General features: G+C 39.3%; 1 protein-coding gene across 1 annotated transcript; it reads right to left on the bottom strand.

The window, feature by feature from the left end:
- Positions 1 to 6,022: 6,022 nt before the first annotated feature.
- On the bottom strand, positions 6,023 to 11,854 carry LOC105047589 (ketol-acid reductoisomerase, chloroplastic-like). The gene is made up of 10 exons (XM_019851462.3): positions 11,515 to 11,854; positions 11,302 to 11,394; positions 10,579 to 10,644; positions 8,707 to 8,847; positions 7,878 to 8,105; positions 7,572 to 7,689; positions 7,358 to 7,497; positions 7,113 to 7,280; positions 6,751 to 6,906; positions 6,023 to 6,635 (listed from the first exon to the last, which is right to left on the bottom strand). Exons 1-10 carry the CDS (start codon positions 11,812 to 11,814, stop codon positions 6,267 to 6,269), a joined length of 1,779 nt encoding a protein of 592 aa, XP_019707021.2. The 5' UTR covers positions 11,815 to 11,854; the 3' UTR covers positions 6,023 to 6,266.
- Between the last annotated feature and the right edge of the window lie 6,765 nt (positions 11,855 to 18,619).

Raw genomic sequence — 18,619 nt, 5'->3', positions numbered from 1 at the left:
GCAAAAGCCAACTTAAACGGGTTTGGATCTCACCTAACCTGAGAACTTTACTGTATTATCTACAGGTCTTCAAAACAGCTAGGCTTCTAGTATTCTGGTCAAAAGTCCTACACAACTCTTCCTCCAACCTTTGAATTGGAGGGCTCCCCATTAAACAACACAAGTTTTTTAATCACTTTTAGGTATTCTTAATCACATGTCATAATGCATGTGTTATGCCACCAGAAATTTTCCCAGATGGTAGTCACGCAGTTTGTGTATAATTATATGGTTTCAATATCAAAGGCTACAATAGACATGTACACACCACACGTCAAGCAGCACACAGTTTTGGGTCAATAGATCATTTAGTCCTCTTGATTTGGTCAAGTATACCTGTTTTTTTATTTAACTTAGATAGTCAAAGGACTAATACTGGATATAATTTTGTCTCATATGATTTGTTTTCCAGGGGACATTTCTTTTCACTGCTCAGATATTTGTAACACATGTTTGTCAATTACATGCAGAGAATAATGAACTCCCACTTATTATGGATCATTTAATTGCACAACTAAAATGACTTATAGCTTGTGGTTTTGGAATAATGACTTACACTGAATTGAGAACTATGAGATGGAATAGGCCCAGCTTTCCCTGCTCGGAGAGCTGGAGCCTTTAGTGCAAATTTCTTAATGTAAATGTCGACAATGCTTGAAATTTGGCATTAAAATATGCATCAAGTACATGTAGGTCCAAGTTTTTTTCCTTCCTTTTTTTTTTTTTTTGTGTGTGTGTGTGTGGAGGTGGATAGAACCAGATCCATATCTCAAGTTATCGATGAAGAGCAGTTTTGTAGGCATTTGTAACACAAAAAGTAAAATCCACGAGGCTCATCAAGCTGTTTGAGTTGGGTTTAGTGCTTGAGAATTTTACGACCTTGTGCTCAACAAAAGCAAGGTCCTTGTCTAGCTGTTCAAGCTGTTGTTTAAGTTGGGTTTACTTTTCATGCTTGCCATCATTTACAATTGAGAGAGAGAGAGAGAGAGAGAGAGAGAGAGACTCCATGTGGTTTTAACCACTGATAACATTGAAAAAGAAAAAAGAAATAACTATTGACAAGAGTTAATTTGCTAACTTTTGGTTTCCTTGTATATTAGGAGGAAAATGCAAGTATGGCTCGTAGATTCTCTGATATGTTAAACTCCAAAGAGCAAAACAGACTTCCTCAAAGCAATAAAAAGCTGACCAAAGAAAATTGTATTAATCTGACAACCTATCCCATGCTTATACCAAGCAATCATTAAACAGAATGTAGCCATGTTTAATTAAAATCGAAGAGCGTTCTCTCTTTGCACACTACGTAGAAAGAAAAATATCCGCAAACACTGCAAAAGTGCTTGGGATAAGCTAGTTTTGGCAATCTGCTAGGGAATTCCAAAGTGCAGTCTGGCCTTTCCTTCTTTTATATTCTGGGTGGGCTTTGCCTTCCCCTACCAATTAAAAATAAAAATAAAAACTTTTTGTTTTTTGGCTATGGCTATGCTTATAGAAGGAAGATCTGATACCTTCTTTAAAAACGTTGATTAGTTGTGTTTTCCCCTTGTAGGAGACCAAACAAAAGCCACCTGGACACATAAAAGGTCATTGTTTTACCCTTTCTTACAATGTCTTTTAACAAGTTACACCAAGAAGTCCACATGGGGTTGTCAGGCCCTTTAAATTTTGTGATAGAATGGCTTGCAGTCTTCTACCTCCTTCCCCTGAAAGGCAAGCTTGCTAGATTCCATGGGCATGTTGAATGATTAAGAATATAAAGTACTTTCTCCCATGCAAGCATTGGCATGTGTGTCCCTTAAACAAAATCTTTTTTGGTAATACTTATGTCCTGTTAAATGATGATGCTTGGAAGGACAAGATCCCTGTTCATTAGCAGAAGGCATCAGATCTTTTTGAGAAGGTTCACTGTATGTAAAGCTTCATGTCCATTGGTCAGAAAATATTCGTATTTTTGGGACTTGCAAAGAGGGTCGTCAAGGGAGACCATGTTACTTATAATAATCATAACACAGTAATATAACTAAAGGGCATTCCATTATTTTGATCAGCAGATCAATCTAATGAGAGGAGAGGGGGGAAAAGGGGCACTAAAAACATAACGCAAAGTTGTTTTAGTAAAAAAATAAAAATAATCATGCAGAAACATAATTAAGAAACAATAAAATATATCAGAATATTTTTATAAAAAAAAAAACATTAGTTGCAATGGAAACAAAGCTTCTGGTAATTTACAAAACCCAAGGATATTTTATGAATAAATTGCAAATGATTCTTCCACAAATTTTAAGCAGCTACTTAGTTTATCTAACCATTTGTTGAAATGGTGGGCCTCTAAATCAATGATAAATAGCTGAATACATGAAAATTATTCTATAACTTGGAGAGCATTATGACTATGAGCAAGTACACAAGTATGTCCTACCTATTAAGATGGCTATGGAATCCATGTGTCAAAGGCCGTGGCTCCTGGAGCTAAAGAGTATGCCCTTTGCTAACATTTATTACGAAACCTTTTCCACCCACAAACTGAAGAAGAAGTAGTTGATAGCCACCTGTCCCCTTAACGAAGTCACCATCTACCTGTCAATATTTAATGATTGCTTGACGCTACAAAATATTACATAGCACTAGGTGAAGAGTTTATTATTATCACCGTCTGCTTTGACCTCAAGTGTAGGGAAGTATGCAAGGCTTGCAAGGCCACCATTAATAATTCCTCTAAACCACTTCATAAATTCCTTTTGCTATGGATCTGGAGACTTGCCTCCAGCATAAGGGTCACTTGGTTCCATTTAAAAAGTTTATCCATCAAAGTACAAATAATTTGCGTAAAGAATGGAGCTTGTAAGGCACGGCATCGAATAAAGTTGGCTTGCGTCATTTTCTTCTATCAAAGAATTTCATAGGCAAATGGATAATAAGTTTAAAACCTTTGGATGCACACTTATACAACAACCAAGAGCATTCTAGTTTGCAAAATGTATCTTTTATAGTGCTTGTCCAATAAATTTTGATCTCAGTAGATGTTTGGTTTACAATCGGAATCAAAATGAGAATGAGAATCGGAATGGTTTAGAATCGAAATCGGTATGTCCAAATTATCCAAAACGTTTGGTTCGTGATCGGAATCGGAATCGAAATCGAAATTGGAATGAAAATTTGAATCCGTAGAGAAGAGTAGGGATTGAGTTCTATATATATTGAGCCATTCTCATTCCACTCCGAAATCAGAATTGAAATGAGACTCCTCCCGACTAAATAGTTGGAATGAGAGTCATCCATTTCGATTCCGATTTCAGATCCCCCTTCCCTCAACCAAACACCCCTTTAGTGAGTTTTATCTTGCCGACTTCATACATAGCAAGGATTTGAAATCTTAAACGGTTGAGGAGTTGTTGATCACAGCATGATAAGTTGTCTAGGACTTTGAATACATCCAAAGTATCTCTTTAAGCTGCCTCAAGGATCCTGCTTAAAACAAAAAAGGTTTATGTTATATATATATATATATATATATAGTACTTGAAAGGAGAAAAATATCGAGCACAAGTAAAAAGAGGAAAAGATGATAATGATGACGAAGGATAAATAGAACAATCAGATCTTTTGATGATGTTAAGTTCAATAATTTTTTTTTTATTAACATCAAATTGTTCATCACTTAAACTAGTTGTTTATCATTCATAATCTCTCTTAGAGGGAAGGCCTGCTATAAAGACGCACAGGACCCCAACTACTCTATTTACAGGTTTGCTTAGCTATCTACTCTCCTGTTTTATTTTCGTTTTTTTCCTTCAGTCACAGCTCCAATTGCAGTTGTCCCACACTTAACCTTTGAACTATAAATTGCAGCCTCATATAATGCCCATCACTGACCAAAGTAAAGTCTATCAAGCAGGTCCTAATCTTTCCCTCCAAAAGTTTTTCAAACCCAACAAAGAACCCACCACTACTCAAGAAACAAAAACATGGCAGAGAAATATACAAAACTTAATGGCAGATATCCAAACTCTTATCAAGTAATAATGCAGTGCACCCAAATGGGAACATTTTTACATGTCAGACCCCAGCTTCCCATCTCCCGAGAAGCCCACCATGTGGGGGAGTAGAATGTCTAGGAGCAGGGAATCTCCAATTTGCGACGAGGCCCCTCCAGTGTAGGAGGAAAGTTGTGAAGGAGCTCCGACACCACGATCATCAGCTCCCCACCAAGAGGTTTATATTTGGATATAGGAGGAGGAGAGGGGGAATTAGGGAGTGGGGGGAGTTCCAAGGTTGGTGGAATCTATTGGAGGTGATCACGTGGGGAGGAGGCGGTACGGGAGCTTAAGGTTGTAGAGTATTGGGACTGCATGTGGTTAGGCATGGCGGCACGTGAAGGGTGCTGACCAAGCCCCGTGCGCCACATGGTGGGGTTGAGCTCTACAATGGAGAGTGCTGTGGATGAGGTGGCAGTTCTCATTTCATGGTTTGGCCGCTCTTTGTCCATCCTCAGCTACTTCTATTCCTATGCTCTTCCTTTCATTCTCATTTCCGGCTCTCGCTACTTTGTCTTTCATTTCATCCTCAGCCATTACCGCTTGTGTGGTTTTGAAGTTTCTACCAATCAGCTAGTCATATAATAGCTAGGAGGTTTCATCACACGTCCTCCTATCTGAATTTGGCTTGGTTAAGATTTCCTACTAATTTTAGAAGGTTGATATCAGGTTTGGTAACTGGTTGTAAAAGTTTCTCGAACCTTTCATGAAACCAACTCCATATTTAATGGCATAAGGCTTCAAAGATGACGACGGTTCGTCAGATGGGTACTGACATCTTCTGATGAAAATTTTGGTTGGGGACTATGAAATATATATATCTTGGTCTTGTGCACCCCTTCTCCCATCCCGATGGTGGTTCTGGATAAGGGAGATTAAAAGTTTCCTTCAGGAGATGCAGTAAGAAAAGGATGGGCCTGGGCTTCCTCGTTTGTCTTCTGTGGCATGGCTTGAACATGGCCAGCTTCACGCAAATGCCCATACCTATACAGTGGCATCCGAGTCACCATTGTAAGAGGAAGGTTCCCCATCACAATCCCTCCTTGATTGTGCTGGCTTTTCACCCATCATCCCACTCTTTTCTCTCGAAAAAGCACTGTCTGGCCACACGCCATTATCCTCCCATCACCTTCTATTCCAACCTAACAAGGAGTGTCAGTCTCAGAAGGTCCTTTTGCTCAATCAATGGACAGGTACTGGACTTCATTTTGTGTACCATAACGCAGTGATGTAATAAGCTATACCCATACTGTTTTCTTTCTTTTGGTAACCACTGTTGTTTCTTTGATGCAATTGAGCACAAGAAACAAGCACGCAAATCTCAAGACACTAATGAAAGCAAAGACACTATGCTGGTACTATAATTTAATATTAAAAAAAAAAAAAGAAAAAAAAACCTGGAACGATCTGAGCATACCAATCCATATCATTCAATTTCCGATAGTACCAGAATATAAAAAAGAGAGAATGACTCTAGCAATCGGAGCACTAGATAGTATCATCATATAAAAGAGAGAGAATGACTCGAGAGCAATCGGAGAACAGGATATAAAGTGCGAACCAAATCAACAATGTACCAATATAGTATTAGACATTACTCAGATAATGGATCTTGGTGGGAGCACCCTAATTTACATTTCTTCTTCATAAAAACCATCAAAGCGGATGATCATTGACACTGCCAACGACACAGAAATTTCAATGATCACAACATCATGGAATATTCGTCCTTGAAACCTTATGAACAGAAGAAGCTGCTAAACATCCACAACAAGAGCATTCCAAGCTGTTCCGCTTGTTCCGTGGAGATGACAGATTTAGTTCATGCATAGGAGATCACAAGAAAAGCTACAACATCAGAAGTGGATTGGTCACACATTTAGAAGAGTCTTCTCCGCATAGACACCTCTCAACTCCAAAAATGCACAAGAAAGAGCAAGTGAAACTGAGAGAAAAATCCTCATTAAGCTACAAACGAACACCAGGAATTCCTCAATCACAGTCAAACAAGAGCAAGGAGCACAACTGACGCGCAGCTATGCACCAACATATATTCAGAGACACTACATCAGACTCCACAATGTTCCGATACGCATGCAACCTAGACATTTAAAGAACTAGAATCCTCATATTAACCTCTTAAAATATCTCACCAGCAGTGGACTATCCATCAAAATCTCTTGCCATATCTCAAGTGCTAGTTTGTCGCAATTCCGGTCGCACAAAATCTGCATCTGGAGGCACGGATATATCGACGGTAGGCCTCAACTCTGCGCAGACTTCAATAGCACCATGAACTGGATCAGACAAGAAGTTGCTGAGCAGGTCCTGATTGATAGGTGTGTTCTTGTCGACAGCTACAAATGCTTGCTGGGTGAGGATATAATCGAAACGTGGAGCCCACTTTCTTGATCCCAAGCGTGCAGTTGTGGAACAGTTGTCCACCATAAACGACACCCCACGAGCATGCATGAAAGGATTTAGGGAATCCACTGACTCGATCACACTTTCGTTAATGATCTCTGAATAAGAATGTCCCTTCTTTCTTAGGACCTCAATCTGCAAAACATTTAAAAAAGGATAAATATGTCAATAATTCCAGTAAATTTACATAAGGAATATACTATTCCGACAAGTGTAAGGTACATCTAAAGAACAAGAGCGAATGTGATACCTGAGCCATCATTAGAGCCACATAAACCCCAGCAGTGAAAGGGTGCAAGGGACCCAAGTTGCCCTCAGGTCGAGTTGCACGGACTCTTTCACCAACTTTCCACATCCGTGTCTGATCAATTTTACCCATTGGGAAGGCAGGAAGCCCTTCCTTTTCCTGTCAGGATGGGGTAAAAGAAAAACAACATTTTTTTTAACATCCCTTTCTTTCGCTTAAATAAAATTTAAGCAAATAAATTACCAAATTTTTATATTTTCTTTATGGTACGACAATGAATGCTTCAATCAAGTCATTACCAAATCAATGTTCAACAACTCTCAATTTACTAATGCTGAAAACTCAAACCCGGGTTATGAACTTACGTAAAAGCGTCGCCCAGCTAAAACAACACTGCGAATTTCACTGCCACATGCAACATCTTCATAGCACTCATACAAGATATCCATGCAGGGATAGTATGATGCACTATATGCAGCACTAAATTCCTTTTTCCCTTCTTCGGTCAAAGAGCTGTAGACGGAGAGCATGCCCTGCATTTGATAGTGCACTTCAATGAGTACCTTCACAGTCTCAGACAAAATATATAGCACCTTAAAAGTAGTTAAACCTTTGTTGAAATGGTCCTTGATATGATTCCCGTGATGCATTCAACGGTGTTTTTATAAGCCAGTTCTTCACTCATTCCACTCTCTGTGTACCTTCTGAACAAGGCCTCCACAATTCCATGCACAGCACCAAGCAAAATACCTAAATACCATAAGAGATTGTCAGAAAACTCATGAAACCATTTAAGCGACAAACTGACAGGTGTATAGGCTCACCCCGCTCCCCAAAAATGTCACTCTTGTATTCCTGCTCTAAAGTAGTGGCGAATGTAAAAGGAGATCCCAGAGCAACTGACCACCCCAAAGCAACATCTGTAGCCCTGCCATCAACATCCTGTTGCCATAAAACTAGAAATTGGTGAAAAGATGCATACTTATTATTCACTTTGCAAACAAAAAAACATTGGTACATCTTTGCACAGCTAAATATTAGTCTCGTTATATAACCAAGTTAATTAAGAGGATTTATATAATCAAGGAGGCACAAACAATTGACAACCAACTTTAAATTTAAGCAAATACCTGATGTACAGCAAAACTAGAATTGATTCCTGCACCATTTATCTCTTTTCCTTGAACATACAACCTTCTCACTGATGGGCCCATCCCTTTAGGGCATACAGCAATCACGCTGATGTTTTTGGGGAAATCAAGGCCAAGGGATTGCAAATGCCCAAGAAGAAAACCATGAGACAACCCCAGAATGCTGTTTGGTTTCATGTGTGAGAATACTTTCTCGTAGTTGTCCGCCTGCAGCACAGTATCAATACCAAAAAGAGCACATTTCAAAACTTTGCACAGAAGTGCACTGGTAAAAGTACCAATATAAAGTCAATTAACTAGAAATCTACTATAACCACTAATGCACCATCTCACTGTAAAAGTAAAAAGCCCCGACTACTTAATCCATACAAGTTAAATAATGAAGAAGAATATTCATACAGAAAATTGACCTAACAACAGCAAATTTCTAGAAAATAACAAGTCAAAAATTATCAAATGGAGATAACAGAACTGCATTCAAGTGATACTTAAAAAAGAAATAATATTAAACCTGCTAGTCATTAGGTGGCATTTGTTTCCTAGCATTACAAACTATTGAAACCTATACAGATAAGTCCTGATCTGTAACAGGGAGTAACCATCAGTAGTTATCTTAACATAAGATTGAATGAAGAACCACAGTTATAACAAAAGTAACTCATAGGACCAACTCCTAAATGTTGTAGATACATCTATAGAATTTCAGAAAAAAGATGTTTGAAATTCAGAAGCATATACCAGATCATGTGAAGAGAGGCACAGATGAAATCAGAAATGGTTAGAAGTTTTTGCTATGGTATATACTAACCTGTGCAGAATCTGAAATCAGCAGCAACACAAGGTCACTGCCTGAAATTGTTTCCCAGATATCACCCAAGGTTCCATTTTCTTCAGTAAACCCAGCAGCACGTGCTTCCTCAAAGGAACGAGAACCTTTCCTCAGGCCAATCTGTACACACAAACATCACAAAGCATACAATCATGTCAATAACCAAAAAATATATATATATATATCTAGGAGGAAAAGGGTCTCAGTTTCTCCAGTAACAAGAAAAAGAAGGCATGATATTAAACGTAAAGGTTTGTCCATAACAAGGTAGAGAAGATTATAAAAGCAATCTGTTTAGGATCACAGTTAGATTCATTTTCATGAGGAAAAGAGCATTTTAGACAAACTTATGCCTCATCTCCTCTGATTTTTTTCATGACGAAAAGAGCATTTAGCCAAATTGACATCCCGTGTCCTCTAACAGTGACAAGTAAGTCTTTCAAAAAGCACCTCATCCAAAGTTTTACTCTCTTCAGCTTGAATAAGCTCCTTTTCCTCTTTTCTCAAACATCTCACCAACTCACAAGTGGTGGAATACCACAAGAACTTTACTTTTCGCTATCATCTAAGGAGAAGGAAAAAGCTCAAGTTCACAAGTCAACATTGTCAGAAAGAGACAGGAAGCTTGACATGATCAAGCAAATTGCAACAAAACTGACCATGTGAAGTCTGGCTGCGAAAGTGAGAAATCTTAAGTCTGATCTTCTCTTAAACAAAGAAAGAGCTCTTCTCTATAGCAATTTCCCTTTCTAACAAGCCTTGAAGTTCTCTACAATGGTCCTCTTCTAACATGGTTCTACAAGGTTGTTACCATCCAGATGGGATAAAATATCAGACAAAGCATTAAACTTTGCATGGTGCAACAAAAGAGACTGGGAAGAAAACAAAGAAACAAATCATAGTCATTCCATCCCCAATTTCTATTTCCATACCTGGAGCATCCTATCACAGAAAAGGGGGGCGGGGAGGGGAGGGGGGGGACCCTGCTAGAAGATAGAAAATGCAAACAGAAGGTAGTAACACTGAACCTTTTATGGTTTTTTGTGTGTGCACGCGATTGTTAGAGTTTCTTTTTGTGTTTGTGGCCTAGGTGGGCATCGAACTCGGCTAAATTTGGAAAGAAGCGCAAAAATTATTCATTTAGGGTGCGTTTGGTTATACTTTTTGATTTTTGATTTTTGATTTTTAAAAAGTACTTTTTATTTTTTTTTATTTTTGCTATTGAGTAAAAACAAAAAGTATGTTTGGTAACTAGGATGTTATAAAGCAAAAGGCAACATTTGGAGATGACAGATGAAGAGCTTGACGAGGGAGAAGGGTTCAGAAAGAGAGGAAAAAAAGGGGTGGAGAGGTGAAGAACTCGACGAGAGAGAAGGGTTCAAGCTCTTTACTCATTGGTTTGGCGTTTTAGATGTAAAGAAGCAAAAAAAGCAGAAAAGCAAATTTTGAAAAACGAAAAATTTTTGCTTTACATATAAAGCAATTATTTTAATTTTTTTTATTTTTGCTTTTTGCTTTTCATGATGTTACCAAACATTGCTTTTTGATTTTTGCTTTTTAAAAATCAAAAAGCAAAAAAAGTACTTTTTTAATGGCTAACCAAACACACCCTTAGTGGCTATAGTAGTATAGCTTTCCTGTATCCACTATCCTATCATGGCAGCTTGAATAATTTAGAATATTGAAAAACAACAACTTTTTGTATAATTTCTTTGCAGTGACAGTCCCCCTGTAGACAAAAGATAAACGTAGAACACGTGAATCGATTCATGCAGAGCTCAATTGAGCAGATTATCATCTTCCAGTGCTCAGGTAATGCCAAATAGTGCAAGACATAAGAAGCAGTCTCACCTTGACCACAATGTCCGACTGTGCCACAGCAAGCGAGTCCCTCAAGTTCTGTGCTTGGGCAGGACCCTGAAAAGCAAACAAAAAGAACTTTTGCCGTTAGATGTGCTAAAGAGATTGACAGCTAAAAAACCATGTACCAAATTTAACATAAAAACATGGGCAAGGAAATGAGCATGGCAGTCTTTTGCTTCCAAAACAGGAAATGTTTGCACAACACTATGGCACAGAACCTGGTGAAAAAAGAAGAAGTGCACTCGGGATAAGAAGTACAAAGAATAAAAGCTCTTTAAGGAGCTATTCCAGATTCTCCAGAAGAAACACATGTATCATCGAGCCTACAGCGAAAAACTGATTCCATGATGAGGACAAAGGATGGCAAGTTTTCCCCTTAAATAGTGAGCGAAGGTATTTATCTTATTTTCTAAAAATTACAAAAAGTTCCTTGTACTTCTCCGAAACTTCTAATTAATCGCAGAGAATGTGTGTAAAATTCTTAGAAACTTGCTACACTGTTAAGGGGATAAATCATAGCTCCCCACTTCAAATGCCAGCTCATAAATCAGATGATCGCACGACTCACACGGGTATTAAAGTCCATCACTGCTCAAGTGATAAACTCAGAGGTCCCAAAACCAGCTACATGCACTTCATTTTTCCAGAGGCAGTGAAATTATTTCAAAAAAAAAAATGAGGAGAAAATAAGGAGAAAGGCCAACTTTTCACCTGGGATCCCCATCCAATTACGCCAATCTGCTTGATCCCCCTGAAAGCATCCGGCAACAAATGGAACAAATCCCTCCCACCTCTTACAATATACTGAAAATAAAAGAAAACAAACAAACAAATCATATCAAAAAAAACCACGGGAAAAAAGGCTAAAATAGAAAGAAAAATAGAAAAAGTTGTCATTAGGAGAACAGAAAAAGGAGTAAAGACCTCATCTTGACCGGCGAGGTTGATCTTCTCCTTCTTAAATACGGACGTCTCGAAGTCGAGAGAGGGCGCAGACTTGCTGACGGACGGCACGGAGACCATCCGAGCGCCAAGGGCGGCGGCGCCGCCTCGTCCGCCAACAGTTGCATCCAAGTGGATCCGGGAAAGGAGAAGCCTCCCGGATTTGGATGGCGAGGAGCAGAATCCCAAACCAAATCCTACGGTTTTGAGGGCCGGCTTTGGGGTTTTAGCCGGGGAGGAGGCAGTGATGGAAGAAGGCTGGAAGGATGTCGCCGCCGCCATCGGTGTAGAGTGGGGTAAAGAAAAGGGAGTGGAAGCCAAGTGTTCGTCATTAGTATTAGTAAACAACAGTGTTATGGGCAAATTACGCTGTTTTGTTGTTCGCAGCGGACGCTCATTTCAGTGAAATCTCAACCGTCAGATTATCTGGTCGACTGCTGTGGGACGTCTGCAACTGCTCGAGACTTCTAGTATACGACCCGCAGCTAACGTGTCGGGGGATAATTCCATCGCCCCCTAAAACGTACCCGAAACGTTACACTCCGGTCTTCAGAAGGCCTCCGAAGGCAAAATTGAAAACGGTAACACTCTTGTACTCAATAAATCGCACGAGAACGTCTTGGGACATGCTGGGGTACACGTAGCAGCCCTTGTCCACGTGAGCTTCCGACACGTAGCGTTTTTGACGCGACGGATTGCCGCTCTCCTTCGTCTCGTCTGCCGTGATTGAGACCAGGCCCGTATAGTGTGCGGCCCGTGATTGAGTCCAATTCCATCACAGCGAAGTTTCAGTAACAAGCTAGAATTAAAGAGACAACATGCAGAACGGAACGGAACTGTAATCATTTAAATTTAGGTTTTAGGAGGCTTGGGCTGGCGCCCGAACCGATTGGGAACGGGTCGATCTAGAATCGGGTGTTACTCGCAAACTTAAATTTTATACCAGATCCGACCCCATATTCGGCTGGGAGTAGGCGGAGAAGGTGAACTTTAGCGTCACAGACGCGATTAACGGAGAGGAGCAGCAGAGCAGGCACGATACTTGTTCAACCATTTGATTATCCAATGCAATGTCGGCCGTCTGATCATGCACTTATGGATGTATTTTTTATCGAGTAATATAAATCATCCAATTTACCAAAAGAAAATAAAAAATCACACACCTTCATGCATCTTCGTGCATGATTCGATACCACAGTAACCACCGAATGGTCAAACGATAATCGGGATTTGTTTTTTTTTTTGATAGAAAATGAGAGGGAGATCCATCAGATTCATTAAAAGGAGGATGTTATGTATAGTATCACAGTGTATAGGATTACAAGATATTTATTGTGGATGTTTGGAATTGTTGCTGCAAAATTCAAACTCTGAGATTGGAGCACATCGAACGAAGTCGTGTTGGAGGTCTGTAGCAGTCCAATCTAAAGTGCCTTTACGAAAATCTGCAAAATAAGTCAAAAACCGATAGAAATCTTTCGATTCTTGATCCTTGGATATTTAAGTCAGTCTTGAGCTCGAGAACAAGTGGTGGAAAAGAGTAGTAGAGCAAGAGGATTTGAGTGGGACTATAGAGATCGAACTTTGTAGAAAAGGAGTCCGTTTGAAAATTGTCCGCCCTGCACCTGGGCAGTATAATCTACCGAACATAGATAGGCCAGGATTCGAATCTAGCATGTCTCTCTTCCATCCTTTTCTCATTTGACCTAAAGTTGCCCACCCATCTCTCAGTGGCTCCTTGAAATCCTATTGAGGATCTTGCAGTTTTTTTTTAACCGACTGTACGGGTTGCTTCGGAGTCCTTGCTTACGTTTTTTATTTCATCCTAATCCATTGGTAGGGTCTTTCTTAGGCCACCAACCATCTCTGCTCGAGCTACTTCACTAGAGTCCTTGTTCAAGAACTGATAAAGTTTCCACTAGCAGAGTTTCACTCTAGTTTGGAATTAGAACTTACCATTGGAAGATCCCTGGCCCTCTATTTATAGAAGAGCTGAAAAGATCGTTACAGAGTTTGTTAAACCATTAGAGGAATTTATTAGGCCACTAGAGCCAACTGTAAGTGAGCTATAGTATAGCTGTATGTATTAGCTGGAAGTGAGATCATACTTAGTTGTATCCACTAGTTGTATATGAGATCATGGCCAGTTGTCCACGTGACAAATGGCTGGAATATAACTAGGAGGCAGTTACGGCTAAGTTAGATGACAGCTGTCAGATAACCATCCGTACTACTGATGGCACGTCGATAACAAACCAATATGGAAAGACTAATATCAATAAACATCTGAACTGGACAACATGCCTTTGACGTCAATAATCAGGTCGATCGACAACTGAAGTCCATATATTTTGAGAGATCGACAGATAACCGAGGCAAGTGTCCGACTTACTAGCAGTTACTGGACTAAACCAATCTAGCAGATAATACTGGAGAGGTAGGTCAGACATGGGCCGATGTAATCTGAGAGTATCATTAACTCAGATAATGATTCGCTGCCATGTGCCCAGATGATGATGACTCTGCCTTCCGATGAGGTCAATTTTTTGATGATCTTGGCTTTCTGATAAGGTCGGCAGTCAAGGCTCTTATCGATGTTTTTATCGACTTGAGAGCTCCAGAGCATAAATCCCGAAGATATTAGCTGAGGTGGTAAGATCCCACAACACTTGTCCCCTACTTATGAGTCCAAAGAGATTGCTTTGAACGAAAGTAGTTTATGAAAAAGAATCCTCAACTTATCCGAGGTGGCGAATCTGTGCTGTTTGGTTCAAGTGAACCACTGCATCCTTTCACTTGAGCTCGGAGTAGGCAGGTCGGATCTCTTACATATTTGATAAGATTTCAATCTTTAGTACCTCATTTTTTCCCTTGCAAGGGCATATTATTCGAGAATTTAAGTCGAAACTTGTCAAGTTGATATTTTGTGAGGTCTAATCGAGAGATCGAATATCTCATTTTATATTTTGGTCCTTTCAAGATTTTGGATTTTTGTGAGATTCAATCCAAAGATCGGATATCTCACTTGATCTTGATCTTATCGGGACTTATCTCGATCCAGAGATCAACTTTTTACTTTTTTGGCTCTTCGGGGCTTACGCACAATCCGGAGATCGGCTTTTCATCGCTCAGGAGATCTTATCTCTATCCTGATCCTTTAAAGCTTAAACTCGATCTGAAGATTAATTTTTTATCGATCAGAAGATCTTATTTCTATCTTGGATCTTTGAGGCCTAAGTTCGATCCGGAGATTAATTTTTCATCGATCGGGAGATCTTATCTCCATCTTAACCCTTCGAGACTTAAGCTCAATCCGAAGATCGACTTTTCATTGATCAGGAGATCTTATCTCCATCTTGACCTTTCGGGATTTAAGCTCCATCCGAAGATCGATTTTTCATTGATCAAGAGATCTTATCTCTATTTTAGCCTTTCGGAGCTTAAGCTCGATTCGAAGATCAGCTTTTCATCGATCAGGAGATATTATCTCCATCTTGGCCCTTCGAGGCTTAAGCTCAATCCGGAGATCAGCTTTTTTATTTTTTGCATAGCACATGATGTACAAAAATTAGCTCTATGGAGTGTTTTTATTGATAATACTTTGAGATTTTTAGAATTTCAAGTACGAGGAATAGAAAATCTAGATCGGCTCTCTACCGATCAGAATTGGTTGCCTCCTAAGGGATAGATCACCAGCCTTCTATGATATGCCGGATATCAGATTGATGACCCCAGCTATTGGTTAGTTGTGAATTTCAAAATTTCCTTCCATCTGAGGTGGATATTCAATTACTTTTATTGGCCTTACATATTTATCGAGATAACCTTAGTGCACCAAGGCTTCTATCTCATCTCACAGTTATCTGCAGTTTTCGATATCGTGGCCATGGTTTTGGTGGAAATGACAATATTTTCTTTTATTTCTTTTAGCTGGTGGGGCTTTCATAGAATTGAACTTTCAAAGATATCCTTCTCCTTCAATTTTCATGAGAATCTATGTTTGAGGGGTAGACAAAGGAGTGTAGGATTCAAAGTGCCGAGGTGGACTTCTTGACCTCAAATTTTTTTGAGATCAGTTGGAGCTATTATTATTTTGTTGAGCTTCACCATCTTTCCTTGGTCGTTTCTTCTTTTTTTTTTTCTTATCCGATGGAGTATGCTTTCTTCTTCTTCAGCTTGAGCATACTTTCGAACACGATCAAGCATGTCATTATAGGTGTTTGAAAATTTTTTATTTAAAGAAAACACCAAATGGTTGCTTTGGAGCCTTCACCTTAAGGCAGACATAGTCACAACCTTATTTAAATTTTTAACTTCAAGATTGACTGCATTAAAATGAGCCATATACTTTCGAAGGTCTTTTTCCTCCTTTTGTTTGATAGAGAACAGACTGTTTGTATGCCTCAAATGAGATCGATTGTTACCAAAGTAGGTAACGAATGATCTTTCGAGTTACTCAAAAAAAGAAATGGATCTCTGTGGAAGTCCAAAAAATCATACCCTCGTTGTTTTTTTTAGGGTGACAGGAAAGGTGATACATAGTAGGGCAGTGGAGGCCCCTTGCAATACCATAAGAGCTCTGTAGCCCTCAAAATGATTCATTGGATCGATGGAGCCATCGAATAATTCAATGACAAGCATCTTGAATCATCTTGAGACTGGCTCACTAAAGATTTTTTTAGAGAAGGGAGATTGAAAATTAAAGCTATTTTTATTTTGAGATCGACATTCTATCTGAATCTCCATTAGGCGCTTCTCAAGAACTTGAATCTTGTGCTTCAGATCATCTCCTTTTTGAACTTTTGTATTGTTTGGAGCAGATTCACCCTCAGTCTCATCATCAATGTGGTGTTCATCTTGATGGACTGGTTGATAGCTATGTTGAAAAATAACTTTCAGAGGGATAACTTCTTTTTGTTGTCACTCCTCATTCTTTTGAAGCTGTTGAACAGCTGCTATCAGGGCTTGAACCTACTGAACAAGTAGGTTGAATTATTGAGAATCAATAGTAACTGGTTGTTGCTGGAAAGCTTCTGGCGAAATGTCCGAAGAGGATGGAGATGCTAAAGAATTATTTAGTACTCGTGCTCTGACCATCTTCTCCACCAAAAAAAAAATTAGTCAGCCCTTCTTCTAGCGCCAATTTATTTCTGCGAGACTAAAAATCTGAGATTGGGACAGATTGGACGAAGTCGAGCTGAAGGTCGGTAGCAGTCCGATCTGAAGTGTCTTCACAAAAATCTACAAAATAAGTCAAAAATCGATGGAGATTCTTTGATTCTTGATCCTCCGATACTTAAGTCAGTCTTGAGCCAGAGAACAGATAGTGAAAAAGAGTAGTAGAGCAAGAGAAATTGAGTGGGATTAGAGAGATCGGACTTTATAGAAACTAGAGTCCTTGTTCAAGAACTGACAAAGTTTTCACTAGCAGAGTCTCACTCTAATTTGGAATTAGAATTTGCCATTAGAGAATCCCTGGCCCTCTATTTATAGAGGGGCTAAAGAGGTCGTTATAGAATTTGTTAGGCCATTAGAGGAGTTTGTTAGGCTGTTAGAGCCAACTGTAAATGAGCTATAGTATAGCTGTACGTATTAGTTGAAAGTGAGATCATACTTAGCTGTATCCGCTAGCTGTATATGAGATCGTGGTCAACTATCTACGTGGCAAATGAGCTAGAATACAACTGGAAGGCAGTTACGGCTGAACTGGATGATAGCTGTCAGATAACCATCCGTACTACTGATGACACATTGGTAACAAACTAATGTAGAAAGACTAATATCAATAAATATCTGAACTGGGCATCATGCCTTTGGCATTCAATAATCAAGTCGTTCGACAACTGAAGTCCATACACTTTAGAAGATCGGCAGATAACCGAGGCAAGTGTTCGGCTTACTAGTAGTTGCTGGATTAAGCTAACTTAGCAGATAATACTGGAGAGGTAGGTCGGACATGGGCCGATGTAATTTGAGAGTGTCATTAACTCAGATAATGATTCGCTGTCATGTGCCCAAATAATAATAATCTCAACCTTCCGATGAGATTGGCTTTTTGATGACCTTGACTTTCTGATATGATCGGTAGTAAAGGCTCACATCGATGTTCTTGTCAACTCGAGAGCTCCAGAGTATAAGTCCTAAGGACATTGACTGAGATGGTAAGACCCCATAACAGGGATCATGACTAAAATCCCATGCAAATGTCTAAATAGGTGACATGTATAGAAAAAATGATCATGAAATGAAGACCCAAGAGTATAGTGTTTCCATTCATCTTTTAACTTCTATAATGATTGCCAACGTATTTATTCATGCCCTGTGTGAGAGCTCCCAGAGCTTTGTCAATTCCAAACTTCGTTTGGAGATCATAGCATGAGGTCAGTTTAGCAAGCATGGTGAGCAAACATGAGTAGGTGGCGTTGGGGAAGAAAGCTTCAAAGATGATTTTTTTCTGTTTTTCTCCTTCCATAAAATCCAACAAATAGATGCGACTACCATGTCCCAGATTTAAGGACTGATACTATTGGGGATTATTCGTTTATGATCATTCCATAACTGAGGAACGGAAGTGAAAGTTATCCCTATCTGAAGTTTGTTTGCAATATGCTGCCAAGTTGCAGTGAAATAAGACATAAAATCATTAGATGATCGGTTGATTTCTCATGATTTGTGCATAGTAGATAACTAGAAGGAGCTTGCATATGGCGTTTTCTCATATTCTCTGCAGTAAGGGCTCTATCTTGAATGAGAAGCTCGTTAAAGACTTTAATTTTGGTTTTTGACTTTTACTTTGTTCATTTTAAAGGATGAAGAATGGAATAAGGTTTTCGGCTTCATCAATTTAATGGATAGTAACAATTATTCGGTTGAATCTGTACGATTTTTTTGTCTAAAAAATAAGATCCATATGCAGACTCTTTTTTGAAATAGCTATTCATCACCGCTCTGATCTCTAGCTTGGAGAGGAAAGCACCAAACCGTGAAGCTAACGGTGATCCACACGCATGCACATTCAAGTTTCATTGGCCAGACATTCTTCTTTCCAATTTGATGCCTTTTCCCCGGATTGTATGTGCTCGAGTTT

Source organism: Elaeis guineensis, chromosome 6 (genome assembly GCF_000442705.2).
Source record: "Elaeis guineensis isolate ETL-2024a chromosome 6, EG11, whole genome shotgun sequence".
Lineage (NCBI taxonomy): Eukaryota > Viridiplantae > Streptophyta > Magnoliopsida > Arecales > Arecaceae > Elaeis > Elaeis guineensis.
This window is presented reverse-complemented; position numbering and strand designations above follow the sequence as displayed.

Bases quoted from the DNA above. Each gene is read 5' to 3' on its own strand.
- LOC105047589 (XM_019851462.3), bottom strand. From the start codon at position 11,814: ATGGCGGCGGCGACATCCTTCCAGCCTTCTTCCATCACTGCCTCCTCC. The intron at 7,498-7,571 runs GTGAGCCTATAC...TATGGTATTTAG, and splicing joins TGACATTTTTGGGGAGCGGG to GTATTTTGCTTGGTGCTGTG. The intron at 6,907-7,112 runs GTAAGTTCATAA...CCATCCTGACAG, and splicing joins TAGCTGGGCGACGCTTTTAC to GAAAAGGAAGGGCTTCCTGC.